At 37.7% G+C, this 17,953-nt stretch overlaps 1 protein-coding gene across 9 annotated transcripts in view; it reads left to right on the top strand.

Annotated features, from left to right (window-relative positions):
- The window catches only part of scel (sciellin), a 79,861-nt gene that overhangs the window by 28,555 nt on the left and 33,353 nt on the right, over positions 1-17,953 (top strand). For 6 of the 9 annotated variants that reach the window (XM_073027658.1, XM_073027640.1, XM_073027618.1 and 3 more), the window contains 7 exons: positions 997-1,095; positions 7,851-7,916; positions 12,205-12,240; positions 13,354-13,392; positions 16,011-16,046; positions 16,855-16,902; positions 17,233-17,292. In XM_073027658.1, coding sequence (XP_072883759.1) covers positions 997-1,095; positions 7,851-7,916; positions 12,205-12,240; positions 13,354-13,392; positions 16,011-16,046; positions 16,855-16,902; positions 17,233-17,292 — 384 coding nt within the window. The remainder of the gene's footprint in view (positions 1-996; positions 1,096-7,850; positions 7,917-12,204; positions 12,241-13,353; positions 13,393-16,010; positions 16,047-16,854; positions 16,903-17,232; positions 17,293-17,953) is intronic. The other 3 variants (XM_073027651.1, XM_073027679.1, XM_073027688.1) reach the window with 3 other exon arrangements.

Raw genomic sequence — 17,953 nt, 5'->3', positions numbered from 1 at the left:
TGACCAATAGATGACCAAGGCAGATATGCAGGTGAAATGATCCCTCACCTGGAAGGACTGTTTGGGACCCTGATTGAAGGAGAGGGAGGAGGTGAATGGGCAGGTGTAGCACTTTGGTCACTTGCAGTGATATGTGCTGAGAGGGAGATTAGTGGAGAGGGATGAATGGACAAGAGAATCATGGAGGGAATAATCATTGTGGAAAATGGAGGGGGGAAGTGAAGGTAAAAATATGTTTGGTGGTACACTCCCTTTGGATAAAGAGGAAGCTGTGGAGATGGTGTGTTGTATGCAGGGGCTCATGGAGTGGTAGTTGAGGGCAAAAGGAAATCTGTCACTTTAAGGTGGCAGGAGATGGGGAGAGTGTGGATGACAAGAAAATGGAGGAGATGCAGGTGAGGGAAGGATCAATGGTGGAGGAAAGGGAAACCCTGTTCTTTGAAGGAGGAGAATGACATCTTTTTCTCCTGGAAAGGAAAGCCTCATCCTGGGAATAGATGCAGCAAAGATAAAATAACTGAGAAAAAGGAATAACACTTTACAGGGAACAAGGCGGAAGAGGAATAGTCAAGATATGGGAATTGGTAGGTTTATAAAAGATATCGGTCGACAGTTTATCTCCATTGATGGAGCCAGAGAGATCGAGAAAGAAGGAGGGGTCAGAAATGAAACAAATGAATTCCAGGGCAAGGTAGAAGTTGGAGGTGAAATTGATGAGTTCGGCGTGGGTGCATGAAACAGCACCAAGGCAGTCATCAATGTAACGGAGGAAGAGCTGGGGAGCATTACAGGGAAGGTTTGGAACATGGAGTTTATTATTGTTTGTGAGGGAAGTTTTGCAGATGTCTGGTTTTGATACCTGTTAATGTGGTTATGCATTTTACAAAAGGAAAATAGGAACAATGGAGAGCTTGTATCCTTTTAACCACTGTGATATTGTTGTTCCGTCTGACATCAGAAACACTCAGTAAAATTGCTGAGCTTTGTATATTTCAGGTATAAAACTGTTTTTACCGTTAACACTTCTGAGCCATCTGAAAGGCTCCCTGACAAAGTTACGCTCAGTCGATACAGATCTGAAGAAATCCTGAACAGGTAGAAATAACATCCGTTGCAATGGATATTGGCTCTGCTCAATCGTGAGGCTCCTGCTGAAGAATGAAACCAAAAATAATTGTCCTGAAATTCTGAATCATTTCCAAATAGATATTGCTTGCTGGGAATGGTGGAAGCATGCTGTTCCTTACATGAGTGATGTGAACCAAGTAGTGTAAAATTTAACCATTGCAAATGAACCTGCTATTCCAGTGTCAATGGATAATTTTTGACAAAAATAATTTATACAACTGGTACTATGCAATGGGCTTATTAAAATCTTTTCTTGAAATTGAAGCCATCGTGAATTTTGAAATGCTGTTTCGATGCATTCCTGAATCATTTTCATGCCTGTATAACAATTCAGTAGCACAATAGGTGGTCCTTTTCTCTCTGTTAAGATAATAAGAGAGTTAGAAGTGTCACTGCTAATAACTACATTGGAAATTAAGTTACCTGTTTTCTTTTTTTTTGAATTTTCTGCCCTTCCAATGGTATTGCTCAAATGTATAAGCTGAACACAGTTTTAAATCATGGCAGCCTTTCATTTTGAAATGCCATTTTTTAGATCAGCTTCTCAAAAATGTGATATTAACCAAATGCCCAAGAGTGAAAATGGGTCAAACATGGGCAAATGGAACTGGCTTAGGTGAGCACTTTGGCCACCATAGACAAGATGGCTGAAGAGCCTGTTTATGGCTTTATGATAGCTCTGGTCCTATAGATAGGAATTGGAATGTGAAGAAGCAGGGACTGGCCACCCTGTAACAAATTTGTGGGCCTATAGGAACCGGGTTCTGGACCACCACACTGAGATGTCAAAGTAAAAAGAAACACTTCCATTTCTTACAATGACTGGTGACTATCATCCTTTCAAATTCGTGCTCTCACAAGGTTTTGGCGGATCCATGGAGCAGAAAACGATTTAACAACAACCTGTACCTTTGACACACCACTAATGCAATTAGTCATCAGTTGATGGGACAATTACCAGATTTGATTTGATGTTGGGCTGGATGATCCCATAACTTGGACAGATTAGTGAAATAATACAGCTGCTTCCTCACTGTATCAAGGTCCTGGGTTCAATCCTGACCTCAGGTATTATCTGTGTGGAGTTTGCACCATCTCGCTGTGACTATGTGTGTTTCCCTGGGTGTTACGGTTTCTCCCCACATCACAAACAGAACTGAGCTGGTAGGATAATTGACCACTGTAGTGAATAAGAGATCAAAGTCAGGTATAGCTGGGGGGGGGGGGTGAGGTGATGATAATGTAGGGCAACAGGAAAGGGGGGGTTAATGTACGATCAGTGTAAATGTAATATTAATAGTTGGCATGGGCTGAAGGACTTGTTTCTTATTTGTACTTCTCTGTGATTCTATGACAATTGACAGGAGGGTTTATAAATGCGGGGAGCCAGAGAGGTTTAGGGTCCCGGCAGCAGAAGCCATGACCACTAATGGTGAGATGTTTGATATCAGGGTTGAGTAGAAGAACACAGAAGAAGTGCCCAGTTCTTGGAAAGTTCTCAGGCTGGAAGTAATAACAGAGATAGGGAATGGAAATGGATTACAAAGCATTGGAAAGATAGGTAAGCAGGTGTCAGATGAATCCTGGCTTATGGAGAGTGAATTGTGGGAATCCGGACAATTAGGATTCCTTTATATGCTCACACAGTGATGATGGAAGAGATTGCAACTCATAAGGTCTTGAGTGAATGGCCTTTCATTGCAAACCAGACTTGAATATTATCTGTGTTGCTACTAATTTTAGAGGATGAAGGGATGTCCCACTTAAGAAAGTTAAGGGTGGAGGGACATTGTCTTATCTTTACTACTTTCATATCATTGTTTTTTGTTCTAATGGTTCTGTTATTCTGAAGAACATGAGGAAGTTACACCTCTGCTGTCTCCCATTTGGCACAGAAAATTAAATCAGGAAAGCATCTGGCTCTGATGGGGTACCCGGGCAAGTACTAAAGACATGTTCTGATCAACCAGCTGCAGTATTCACTAAGACCTTTCACCTCACACTTTGGAAGGCTGAGGTACCTACTTGCTTCAGGCAGGCTTCGATTATACCAGTGCCTAAGAAGAACATGGTAACCTCTTCAATGAATATCGTCCAGTAGCACTTACCTTACAGTGATCAAGTGTTTTGAGAGGTTTGTAATAAAACACATCAAGTCCTGTCTGAGAAATGCCTTGGATCACACCAATTTGCCTACTGACTCAACAGGTCCACAGCAGATTCCATCTCATTGACTCTTCACTCAATCCTGGAACACTTGGACAACAAAGATGCATACATCAGGATACTCTTTATTGACTACAGCTCAACATTCAATACCATCATCCCTTCAAAACTAATTAGTAAGCTTCTAAACCTTGGCACACAAGTGCACCACAAGGCTGTGTGCTTGTTCCCCTCCTCTACTCGCTTTATACTTACAACTGTGTGGCTAAGCACAGCTCCAAAGCCATATTCAAGTTTGCTGACAACACCTCTGTTGTAGGCCGAATCAAAGGTAGAGGAGGGAGATTGAAAATCTGTCTGAGTGTTTCTACAACACTAACCTCTCTCTCAACGTCAGCATTTATTGGAGGAGGAAACCAGAGGTCCATAAGCCAGTCCTCATTGGAGGATCAGAGGTAGAGAGAGTCAGCAACTTTATATTCCTCGGTGTTATCATTTCAGAGGACCTGACCTGGGCCCAGCACAAAATGCAATTATGCAAAAAGCTCGGCAGTTCCTCTACAACTTTGGGAGTTTGGCATGACATCTAAAACTTTGACAAACTTCTTCAGTGTGCAAACTTCCTTTGCACACTGGTTGCACGCCCAGTTGGTGCGGTCTTTCATTGATCCTATTATGGTTATTGGATTTATTGAGTATGTGCGCAGGAAAATAAATCTTCAGGTTGTATATACTGACATTTATCTACTTTGATAATAAATTTACTTCAAACTTTGACTTTTGAAACCTGTTCTGCTTTTCCCAAGTTCTGTTCTTCATTCCATATTCATTAATATTCTTACTTCCCATCATTAGTTGACTTGGCATCTGTGGCTTTATTAGTAACCACCTTTACCCAAACTATAGGACTTATCCTTGTTTTATTTTCCACAGGCAACCAATGATCTATCCCCTTTGCTTCCTGTCTAGGTGTACCCGCGGAACAATATTATTGAAATGTGTGGCAGTTTCTTTTCCATCTTGTTGTCATTGTTTGGTTGCTCCCTGTGTCAGCTAGTTACCTGATGTTGTGACTTAAAATTGTCACAAGGACATACATGAAGCATACAACAGAGTCACTTAATGGTTGATTCTCCAAACCTTGCCTTGCTTTTCTCTCATTCTCCTAGCTCCACTGCAAGCAAGAGCTCTTTTTAATTTTTGCAGTCTGTATTCTTAACTTCCAACTACTCTATGTATTACTTCCCAACCATGCAGATGTTGTGCTACTGGATTGCAAACAGGTCAATGAATGATTTTAGCATATGACTAAAATCAGGATCAGTGTGTTTCAGTACTTAAGGCAGAAACTCCATGCTCTGGTTGTTTCAAAGTAAATGATCCTATTACATTCTGAAATTTTTGCTCAGATTAAAATATTTACTGAAATCTTTGAACTGCATCTGAAGTAAAAGAATTTTGTAACACAATCACCAGTTGTATGAATCAAAGTAATTGGGGTCATTGATTGATTGTAAAGCAGAATTGAATGTAATTCCGAATTACTTTATTTGCTAAAAATGTTTATTTGTAAATTGAGATAATGTTTTCAATTAATTTATTGATTTAACTAAAATTATACTTGCAGTGCTTAATGCCAAATTATTTTCCTTTTAGGAGGGATTTTGAAAATATTGACTGATATTTTGTCAATGTCTTTGCTGAACTATATAGATTTTACAGGGAAAAAGGCCATTGAGTTTATCAGCATAATTGTCCTTTGGCTAAGGAAGTTTTCTCTTTTAATCCCATGTCCTGCTATTTATTCCATATTCATTAACACTCTTATATCTCTTCTAATCTCTTCAATTGTCTTGTCATCTGGGGGTCAGATTTATAACAATCTTCTTATTTGTTACTGGTAGCAATATATTTTGATTCATGCTGAAAGACTGAGCAAAACTATCAATGTATTTAGTTCATTAAAACAATTCTACATTAAAAGTCTGATGTTATTGCTCAACATATTAGCCATAGGGAATGATATTGACAAGATCAATGATTTCACAATTTTAAAAAATTGATAAACTGTGGCTACACATTAAGAAACTTTAAACAAGATTATGCAAATACCCTTAGCTAGAAAACTTGTCAGCAATTGTTCCAAGTTTTCCTTTCACATTTAGAATCAAGATAATCTAACATTTCCAAATATTAACATAGATTTGAAAAATTATTCAAACGCCTGTAGCTAATTTAAATATAATATACCTAAGTAATTAAAATAATTACTAATTAGAATATTGTACATTGACAATTCTAATTGTAAATACGGTAGTGTAAGGTACTGTATTAACTCAATCTCCTTTTGCAGAAACAGGTAAAAAAAAGTTCTTCACATACGATTATCTGTTTGCTCTTACTTTTGTTACCACATTTTAAAACCGTTTTAAATACAATGTCTTATAGTGTAGTGATCTTTTCTGCAATCATTATAAAGCAACTTTTAATCCCATGTAGCAGCAAAACCAAAGCAAAACATTTGCTGCCAGCCTGTGACTGCTCTGGATTTGTTATACTTTGATGATGCATCCTCAGTTCTGAAAGTTGAATCCTTTATTTGATCCTTTATCAGCAATTAGCAAGCATACAATCTTAAAGAAATGAACTAAAGTGTCCCCAAGTGTAAACTAAGCATTATTCAGCTTTATCTCAGCAGTCAGCAAAAGATACAATCTCTGCCAGTTGCAAGCTACAAACTGCCATGAAATAATCAAGAATATGTAATTTATTCTCTTCACTTTGCCATGCCCCCACTCATGTGACTAGTTAGCATGACAAACTTAATTAACGCACAACACGGAATACAAAGCCAAAAGCACCGACATTTTAGCATGGAATATGTGGCTTGTTCACATTTGGGACACTTCTAGACTGCACCATTGGATACCAGAGTTATTTAGAAAAAAGATGTGATGAATCCCAATATCTGGAATCTGGTCTAAACCATCCAGTAGCACTAATGACTGAGATTAGGGAATAAATTATCTGCAGTGTGAGCTAAAAAACCAACATCTCCCTGGTCATATTATTCCATCTACCAATGTTTTGATTCATTCTGAAACTTCCACTTAATATTCATTCAACTATTTCTGTTCTTAGAGTAATTAACTTAGCTTCTGTAAGAAGAATTAAGGTGTTTATCCATTGATCACCGGGATAATAATCAATGATTATTAGATAGACTGTGAGTAACTGGCATTCAATTAATGATAAGGTACATGGATCCTTCGCCAGTAACCTCCTAACAGAAGAAAGGGCACTTCACATATTATATTTCCTTCCGTTAGAGGTGCAAAGCTTTAGAAATATTTCTTATTTTCTACAACTCAGTCTTTTTAGGAACATAATCCCAATCCTTTAGGATGTATTCCAATGCTTCTCCACCAGGTAATTCTTTCCACGGTGCTCTATATAACTCCATCCACAAAAGATCAACTTCTTTCAAAACATTTGGTATTGTGGTTGGGTTGAGTTGTTCTCCGATCTTGGCAATTTACTTGTAAATGTTTCATCATCATCCGAGGAGACAGTGTCAGTGTGCTGTTGGTTGTGATGTGTCCACTGAAGGCCTAGTACTACAACCATCAATCATCTAAGCTACACATCATCTGAATTTGGTATTGTACTTGAGAAACTTATAGGCTAAAAAGAAAGATCCTAAAAAATAATTTGACATTTATAAATATTTAGTTATATTTGAAGAAAAGAATTTCTATTATTTATAGCTCTTCAAAGTGAAATATTGGATTTAATTGTACTCTGAATTGTAACCGATTCTAGATCTTAGAATGGCAGGAGTAGCAATTTGAATGGCTTCACTTTTGGGAAGGAGTTTTAGAAAACAAGGTGCAGAATTTACTTTCCCCTGTTTGTGATTATCAGACTGAAAGATTGGTAAAGCAGAGCGGCATGAATTATATTCAATGATCTCTGCCCATTTCTCTGATCTATGTTCCTAGTGATCATAGCTCCATGGAAGTACAATGTCACTGTACCTGCATCACTCCACACCTTTTATAACAAGGCCAGTTGACTGATGAATTAGACCGGCCCATGTAACTCTGGGATCAGCTGACTTGCTAATTGTATTCATCAGAATGCCTCTAAAGTTCTCACTCTGTGGTACTCAGCTTATGGATAAGCAACTTCAGTGCATATGGAAATCCATTCCTTGTATTCATCACCCTTTTCCTGAAAGGAACTTCAGTTTATCATCAGAACTGTACTCTTTACCATGTGTAAACTGTTAGGTGGCTCTGTCGTACCATCCCTCATATGCCTCCTTTCAATTCCACAGAATCCAAGTCTTCCAACCTCCAAAATGGAAAAATTGAGTATGCTTAATCAATGTGGCTAGCTTTTCTAATCAAGACCCTTTTAAATTTTATGGCTTAGTATTTGCTTTGTGATTTAATTTTTGACTTCATTGAAAAAAGTTGTGTTCTGAAAGAATGCTGCTATACTTATATTAGAAACAAGCCCTACATAACTTTTTTTTTCCTCCATGTCCACAGAGACAGCGATACCACCAATCTCAACAGTCCTACAAAGAAGTATCCAAGTTTGGACAGATACAGCAGGTACAACTGTGACGCAGAATGAACTTTCCTGAAAATGGAAAATTATTACATCATATCAATTAGATTTTGCAATAGTGACAATACGGTACATAATGGTCAACATAGACAGGTGGGCCTTAGGTGTATGACTATGACTCAGTGGCCATTTAATACATTTTTCATGAAGCCAATACAAAAATATGTATACCTACCGTATACTTGTTTGATAAAATTGTCTTATTGGCTTAAGATTGGGCAATGTCCTTTGATACAGCATTGATTTATTTTCCATTTCCTTTCTGACAGATGCTTGGCATGGGAATGTCAGGATCATGGAATATGTTCCAAAATCTTATGAAGTATTAAAACACTTCTCAACTTATGAATTATTTATCTGAAGTTCAGTCATATAGTCATGTTTTATAGGCAAACCTGGCAGCCAATTCATAAGATGCAAAGCCATCAAACTACAGAGAGATAAATGATCAGGAGAGCTACCTGTAATATTTATAGATCAAAACATGCCAAGGGAACTTTTACATCAACTTGTGTAGAGAGCAGGATCTTGGTTGAAAACATACTTGGAAGTCAGAATTTTTCAGTGCTAAATGACGGGCCAGAAACAAATGCTTAAACACAACAATGAAATTGAATTATAATTCTCTGATTCATATCTAGAAATTCCTGTAAATACAGCAAAATAGTACATCTAACCAAAATTTAAAATGGCTTTGAGATTCATATTTTAACCTCAAAGAGATAACAAATGCAAAACATCTGTAAGTGATTTGCATATTTTGATTGTGATAGTGAGCAATGGTGATCACATGACCATGCTTTAAATGTCACCGTAGAAACAGTTTTGGAGGGGGTTAGAATAAAAGTGAGTCACCAGGATGGAATGTTTCAGTTATGTGGGGAGATGGGAGGGACTAGGTTTGTTCTCCCTGGAGTGGAGGTGGTTAAGTGGGGGTGGGCCATAATACTTTATATAAAATGATGAGGGGTATAGATTAGGTGGATTGCAGGAAATGTATCTCCAATACAAAGTAGACAAAACTGGAGGGCATAGACTTAGTGTATGAGTTAAGGGCTGATCTGAGGGGGGCATTTTACTCAGTGAGTGGTGCATTCCTGAAATACACTGCCTGATTTAAAGAGTTTTGTGAGGAGCACTTGAATTGTACAGGCTAAGAAAGCTACAGACCACGTTCTGGAAGATGGGATTTATATGGAGAGGTACCCACTCGTCAGTCAGCATTGTGATGGTGGACCGTGGCCTGCTTCCTTGATGTATGACACTGTGATATATGTAGTCACTTTTCAGTAAATATAAGATTGGACAATGCCTGCTGATAATGCATTGACTTGTTTTCCATTGCTCTGCTGACAGACATTAGATGGGAAAAACTAAACTCATCAGAATTTTTGGTTTTAAGTTCACAGGGACGTCAAAATAGAAGCAATTAAGAAAAGATCAGGTACAAATGTTACAAAGGAATAAATTTTAGGTGAAATTTCATTGTAACTTTGCTTAAAATAATATATAGGTTTCTGAGCATTCTCAGAATGGACAGGATAGGTAAAAAGGATTGGGGAGTAATATCATTGTGCAAGTGGATTTGACAAGGTTTTGACTAGCAGAGTCATTTGCGATTGTCCCAGCCCCAAGTTACATAGATAAGTAAGTGAAGAATAACTGGCACAAGAGAAAACTATTTTGGAGCCAGGAATCCGAATGAACAGAAAATGCTGGATATAGTCAGCAAATCAAGAGGCATCTGTGGGGAAAAATAAAATGGCCACATTTCATCAGAGCATTTTTATTCTTGTGAGAATAACTTAACCAACGTAGGAGCAAAAAAAAGAGAAAATGGGATTGAAGTGTTTCAGCCATCTAAATTGGGTCCCATCATGAGAGATTACAGGGCATGAAAAATAATAAGCAGGCGATACTGGAAATCTGAAATAAAAACAGAAAATGCCAGAAACAATGAGCAGGCTGGGCAGTCCAAAGCTTCAGTTCAAAGCTCCTTCATCCTCTGAGATTATGGGTTTGTTAATTACATAGGAACTTTGCCTGCTATAGTTATAATTATGCAATGTAAATGAAACACCCTGTATGGAATTCACCTGAATAAATGTGGCTTGTTTGACATCTGTGTGGAATGATAAACAAACATTGTCAGGTGTTCCCTGTAGACTTGATACCCTTACCCACCTTCTTATTCTGTCTTCTTTCCCCTTCCTTTCCAAACCTGATGAAGGGTCTCTCCCTGAAACATTGACTATTTATTCCTCTCCAAAGATGTTGATCTCCTCCAGTATATTGTGTGTGTTGTAATTGTGGTTAAGTTACTGGGTTGCATGTCCAAAGTCCTATAATGAGCTAGCACCAAATTCAAGTCTCTAAAACTGGAATGAAAAAATATGGCGTCAGTAATGGTGTCAAGGACATCACTGGATTGTTAAAACAAGGAAGCTAGTTCACGAATGTTCTTTAGGAAAGGAATTTTATTGAGCCACCAACAGGCTTCAACAGCAGTCTATGGCAAGAGCTGGGGCTGTCGTATGATCTACGATACCAAATCTCAAAGTGTTAGCAGTGGGCTTTTATTTTACAATTAATTATAGAGATGACAAGACGGGTTTTCCTTTGCTTCCACCACAACTTTGTTAAGTTAGCATGGGTTCCATCCTTTCGCTTGCCTATTAAGCTCTTTGCTCATGTGCCATCTTGTATGACTTAACAGAAGCAAAAGAAAGCTGAATCCATTTTCAAAAGGTTCAGGTTAAAACCTGCACTGAAATAGCGCTGAATTGAGTACTTATTTATTGCTTTTTGGGTAAGCCTGCACTTATTGTCCATCCCAAAATTTCCATGACTGAGAAGCTAGCTGGCCACTTTATTCAGAGCCAGTTTGTCACTGGCTGACTGTGAGTCTGGCACCAAATAAAAGTTAGGTCAGGGAAGGCCATCGTATCACCTTCCCAGATCAACGGTGCTGGATTAGTTGTGTTTCTAAGTGCCAATCTGGTTCTTATTAGTTTTTAATTATTAATTACTATAGTTCAAGCTCTCCAGTCGCATTGTTGGGAACTTATATCATCAGATCTGCAGTGCAGGTCTCAAACTTGTAGTCAAGCATCTGAACCATTCCATTGCTACAGCATATGCCCAGTGGGTTGTTACTCTTAACGTTGTATAGGAGAACCTGAGAGTGTAACAATTTAAGAAGTTAGACCATTTTCAAATCAAAATCAAATACCACAGATTATTAATCTACTTTTTAATAAACCACATGACAGGTATTTTCTCATACCTGTTTTATGTTCTTTAAGATTAATATGAATTTAAGTAACAAGAACAGATGAGTTTATATAATTTTTGTCATAGATTGACAAACATTAGCAAGGTAATTCCTCCAAGCTGCCCTCTGTCCAACTGTATAATAATTTTTATTTAATAATAATATAGTTAGTAATAGAAATATATTTTGGATCCTTAAGGTTGTCATAGCCAGGGGAGGCAGTGGAGATAAGCTCCCAATACATATTAAATGCTCCCAATGCCATGCTTCTTAAATTATCTGATCTCAAACCTCAGATGCCTTGTGGTTATACCCACTCATGAGGCCTTGGAAGTAAAATCCGAAGAAAAATCCGGAGTTCAGGTCCCTAAGGGAGTCCTACATTGAGTTCAACACTGACTGCCAACTCCTGTGACGCTGCTGGTGCCAAGCTGTGTTGGTCTCAGCTGTTCCTATGGTGAGGGGGAACCTGCTGCATAGACAACAGTTTGCTCTCCGTATCGTATTGCCCTGGTGTGGTGAACTACATATACCTGTCTGGAGACGCCCCTCTGCTGACTGCTCCTGTGGCTCCTCCCACAGACCCCTGGATAAAGGCGATTGGAGGCACTGCTCCTCCCTCAGTCTCCAGGATGTTGTGTGGTAGTCTCTTGTAGCTAATCATGGTCTCTCACAGTTAATAAAAGCCTATCGTTCGCCTCCCGTCTCCGAGAGTTATTGATGGTGCATCACCTGGTTTGCCTAATGGCTTGTGTATCACATAGACAGCTAGGATGCAACACCTATGGCTGACCTCGACCAACAGAGGCCTCAGGTAGTATTTTGTGAGAGCCTGTCTGTGTTGATAAATAAAATATCAATCACTTTCTCAGTAATGGAAAAGCTGCAGCTCTAAGGAAAACCCCAGCCAATATTTTGTTGATGATGCATAACTTAATATTGAAAAGTAGAGCATGAATTGATCTTTAATATAATATCTGTTTTCAAATCCATTCTAGGAATAATTCATACAAAACAGAAGAAACTACAACAACGTGAGTGCTTGGTTGAACTAAAACATTACTTTCTGGGTATAATTTGGGGCAACCACGTCTTGCCAAGCCAATAAAGTTGGTAGCCTGGGGATAGAAGACTGGCATGGTGATTGTGGTGGTGGACATGTTGGGAGGGGAAGAGAAGATTGTTGTGTTGAGATGGTGTGGCTTGGATGCAGTTCATGAACAAAAACAAGAAGAAAATAATTTTAAGGAGGATTTTGAAAGGAGGGAAAGAATTAAGTGGAAAATAGCATTGGATAATTTTTAAAAATGTCATCAATTATAACAGTGTTAATAATTCCCTTTGCAAAAAGTTAGAGATTAAGGAGTTGTGGGCCCAATTATGTAACTGACATAGGGTGGTAAGACTTAAACACCAGCATTAAGGATCTTAAATTTCAAATGCTAAGGGATAGGGAACTGATAAAGCTTTCCAAGTCTTGGAGGATGAGAGAAAGATTATGCACCTGAATTCCAGATTAGCTGTAACTTGTATTAATTTGAAGAATGACAAGTTGCCATGGAGAATGTTTGCAACAGTAAAATTGTGGTGTGAGCTTTGGTGACAAAGAGAAGTTACAAGACAAGCAGCTAATGCTTCAGAGGTGCAAAGGTTTAAGCTTTGCTGACTAGCTGTGAGATGAGAAAATAAGATCAGACTGTTCAGGTGGCATATAAGCTATGATGCAGAATGAACAGTTAATCAGGAAGTTCAATATATCTGATACCAAAAGCAAGTGAATGGTAGTAAAGTCCAAAGAGGTTTCTCAGATACTGAACAAAGAAGAATTTAGTTACACTGATGTTGAAACAAAAGATAGTTAGCATGATGCCAGTTTTGATAAATGTTGTCATACCTTTTATATCTGTGTGCAGATTTTGTGCTTGCATATGTTGGAATGCATGTCTTGTTTGTTTATATTGATGAGAAGAAGATTAAGAATTGCTGGACATACTGTACCATCGATGACAATATCTATGTTAAAAGTAGAATAGATGCAAACTATTCAATTTGTTCGTTATTGTCTATTTTCATTCAATTCATTACTAACATGTAAGCAACGTAAAAAGACACCATAAACTGAATCATTTCTTTCTCTGTTGTCATAGGAAAAAAACAACATCTGATGGTAAAACTACCACTCAGAGGTAAAACGGTGTTCAAGTTTTAAATTATTAAGTGAATTTTGGATTATAGCAGAAATACATCAGTTGCAAATTATCGATTAAATCTGATTATTAGTAATATTGACTTTAACCAAGCCTGCCTGAAACAAAGTTGGGGTGTTGGAAGATCATAAGAACAAAAGAAAATTGGAGCAGGAGAAGGTCACTTGGTCGCTCAAAATGCTCATGGCCCAGACCACATTTCCTGCTCTTTGTCAGTCTCCTTCCTCCTCCTCCTCTGATAGTCTCAGGCACTCATTAGGAATCACTTGTACTTCCCAATTGGCATGAAACATCTTTGTAGAATACATACTTTTGTTGAAAAGCATATACTTTATTCTGGTAATAATGAGACATGTTGCAAATGTGCTCAATATTAAGTTTTCTTATAAACATCTCATTGAAATGTTGAACCTTGTGAGGAGTAGATATGGTAGATACAGAGAGGTTGTTTTCTCTGGCTGAAGAGTCCAAGAACAGGGTTCCAGGTCTAAGGATAAAACTTCAGTAATTGTGAACTGTGACAGGGAGTATATTGTTCTTGAGAAGTTGCAAATCTATGGATTTCTCCATCCTAATCACTCATTCAAGGCTGAGATAGGCAAGTTTTTGGACTTTAGATAAATACATGGATGGGAAGGAATGTGGCGTTTAGGTAGCAGTATAAAATTCATCTTGCTGTCTGTCAAAGCAGGGAAGTTTGGACTGGCCCTCCCAGATGAAGTGTTCTGAATATGTCATATTAAATGATCTTCAAATCACCTTCCTTAAATGAGTCTCCTTAAATGGTTCTTAGCAAAAAGGGCTGATCTAAAAAGGACAGATGGAATTTGGAGCTGGAGTAGGCTACCTGGCTTCTCAAGCCTGCTGATCTACATTGGCCTCAACCCCTTCACCAGTTCCTATTACCCTCAATTCCCTAATCTTTAAACAGTCAGAGTTCCTTTCCAAAGGTAGAAATGTCAAATAATGGAAGGCATAGTTTGATGGTGATCCAGTGAGTATTTACTGGAGATATGCAGATGAGTGTTATACACAATAGTGGTAGACGATAGGAACGCATTGTCCGGAGCGCAGGAGGAAGCAGGCATGAATAGTGATGTTTAAGAGGCACTTTGAAAGACATGAAAAAAATCACCCAGATGGTAGTGAATTTCTATTCTCTATTCAAGAGCCCTGTAGAACTTCAGCAGGTATACAATCAGAGGCCACATTGTTAGGTGCAGGAGGTATCTAATAAAATGTCCACTGAGTGTCAATTTAAAATATATTATAGATAAAAACTGTATAGGGTAGTAAGGGGTGGTACTGCACAGTAGAAAACATTATGAAAAAGCAAAACTATCTGAATCAAATCCATGAAAGTGCACAAGGCCATCCATAGTGTTCCATTGCTGAGGAAGGGATAGAGTTGAGCAGGTTGGTTAAAGCACCTGATGTGGCTTCTGTACCTCCTCCCCAACCATATCAATGAGAAGAGGGCAAGATCCAGGTGGTGGAGATCCTTGAAGATATATGCCACCCTCATAAGGCAGTGCCTCTTGTAGATGCTGTCAATGTTGGGGGAGGTTTTGCCCAAAATAGTGTTCACTATTCTCTGTACATTGGGATTGCCCTACCGGCCATGATGCCTTTGTTAGACAACATAAATTTCTGATGTGAATACTGCCTATATAGTCTGCATTTGATATTTGAACATAATATTTAATATCTTGCGATTGAGAGTCCCAGTCCTTATAAATTGTGGAAGCTTTTTGCTGTGTGATTTACTAAAGAAGATTTATTTTCCACAAGGGGGTGCTGCTTTCTATACTATCAGGAGCTATGTATTTTAGTGATTTTGGCTTTAGAGACTGGTATATTTTCAAGAAGCTTTCTTATGCATTGCATCAGTGGAATTAATGGATCATATTGTGCTCTTTTCATGGCTTAAACAAACCCTAGCTTTTGTTGTAATAGCTTAATTGCAATATTTTTAATCAATTTTTATCCCCGGACATGTAAAACTATGTGATAAATTGTTAATTGTTAGATTTTTCAAATATAAGAACTACTAATATAAATAAAATACTCTAATTATATATCATTCTCACTTTAAGAATAAAATAAAGCACTCAGGTTATTAAATTCAATTCAGTTCAATTCAAGTTTAATTGTCATTCAGCCACACATGAATACCCATGAATACAGCCAAACGAGACAGTTTTACTCCTGGGTCAAGGTTCAAAACACAGTACAAAAAGTTACACACAGCACAAAGTACACATAGCACATATAAGATAAAAAGATACTGATTTACTGATTTACAACTATCACCATCAATTCAAAATCATTCAATATCTCTGAACAATAGAATATTTGGTAACATGATCAAATCTGAGCTAAAATGGACTGTATATTGCTTCTAATAATTGATATAAGTTTATTCTCTGGAGGATAGATTAATTGTTGTAACGGAACATGTTGAACTCTGCCTCTGAAGCCTTTCTGACTAAAAGTTAAGACTCATTATTTACAGGTTATTTTTACCATGATTCAAAGCACTGATGTTTTAGTGTTTGCACCACCTGAAACTTGTATCTTTTTTGTGCCAAACTTAGGACATATCAATTCAAAACAGATGAATTGCCGAAGATGTAAGTATTTGTTTTAGTTTATCTCATTTAATGTAAACTGTGAGAAACTTCTTGGAGAACAGAAAATTGTAAAACTATATTAGCAGTCATTACAGCTTAACTCAAATAATTTGCAATTCTACTGACCGTTAGCTCAGCAGTAAAATAATGTGGCTTGACTGATCATGTTGATGGGTCACAACTATCACTTGAATTTATGAGCTTATACTTAAATCCACAAATAACCACTTAATGTTCTGCATGAATTCTGAACTACAGCTGCCACCTATTGGTGTTACTAAACATTCCATTCCTTTAAACCTATTTGCACCCTCCTTTATCATGTGCTTTGTTTGTACTTCAATCTTAGCAAACTTGCAGATTTAACACATCGTATACCCATCAGCTTAATTTGTTTATTAAAATAGTATATTATATGTTAAACTTCTCTGAAATGCTACAAGCACCCTTTGGATGATCAGCAGCTCGCTCATCCCTTCAAATGTTCTCTGTTATTCTATTAGATCATTGCTGATCTGTACCTATCTTATCTTTGATCACTCCTGACAAAGGAAAATCTATTGACCTCACTGACTCAAGTATCCAGCTGTTTGGGAAGGAATGTTCAGATTTCCATTTCACTTTATTTGAGGGCATGCTTCTCGATTTAATTCCAGATTAGCCTCTTACATTGTCTCCCTTTTGTTTCGGATGAAGAAATAATATTTAATGAATTGTTTTGTTAACAGTTATTTATGGAATTTGAGCTTAACCACTATGACCTTTATATTGAATTATTTCAACTTAGCAATTGCTCCCTTCCCTACAGGACAATAGTTACATCTGAGACAAAAACTGAAAGTCCAACCAATAAGAGGTAAGGTCCAATTACATGATTATACGCCAAATTTCAGTTTGCCATTGTTGAATATAGTTCCTCATATTTAATTCTGTCAGTGAATTCTATCTCCCAAATCTAACTGTCATCAACAATACTTCTAATGCCATGGATTAATGGGAATTTTCATTTGGCTTATATTCCATGAAACTTGTCATTTCCTCAAACCAGTGAAGATGATACACTGTTAACGATCTTCCACACGCCTCAAGACTATTTCTGTAATTAACTTTTTTCTAAGAAAAGTTCTTGGCAGTAAATAAATAAAGTAGAAGCTTTATTATTATGTTCACTTTTCTGTCATTTTAGTGCACAGAGCCGGTCCTCTCCTGATGGTCAAGTGAAGACACCAGAAAATACATCCTCAAAGTAAGTATTAGCCTCTGGGTATTTTGCATCTTGTTTCACAAAAAACTTTGTGGTTAAATTTCTTGTAATAGTATAAGTTAAGCTTTAAGATATTAGAACATAGAACAATACAACACAGGAACAGAACCTTCAGCCCATGATATGTTGAATTAATTAAACTAATATTTAAATAGCAAACTAACTAATCCCTTCTGCCCACATGACACACATATCCCTCTATTTTCTTCATATTCATGTGCCTATCTAGGAGCCTTATAAACGTATCTATCATATTTTCTTCCACTGTTGTCCCCGGTAGTGCATTCCAGGCACTCGCCACTCTTGCACTACACATAGGGCGGTATTGATGAAGGGTGACACAGTAGTGTAACACTGTTACAGTGCCAGCAGCCCAGGTTCACTTCCCACCACTGGCTGTAAGGAGTTTGTACGTTCTCCCCCTGACTGCATGGGTTTCCTCCGGCTGCTCTGGTTTCCTCCCACAGTCCAGAGGTGTATAGTTTCATAGATTAATTGATCACATGGGTGTAATTGGGCGTGCACGGACAAGCTCATTGGGCCAGAAGGGCCTACTACCATGCTGTATCTCTAATCAAAATAAAAGCATTGTCTCTGAAATATTATGTGCGTGTTTCAACTTAAATACTTCTGCAGTATTATA

The sequence above is a fragment of the Hemitrygon akajei genome, chromosome 2 (genome assembly GCF_048418815.1).
Source record: "Hemitrygon akajei chromosome 2, sHemAka1.3, whole genome shotgun sequence".
In the NCBI taxonomy this organism is placed as follows: domain Eukaryota; kingdom Metazoa; phylum Chordata; class Chondrichthyes; order Myliobatiformes; family Dasyatidae; genus Hemitrygon; species Hemitrygon akajei.
The sequence above is the reverse complement of the archived record's forward strand: the minus strand, read 5'-3'. Positions and strand labels throughout refer to the sequence as shown.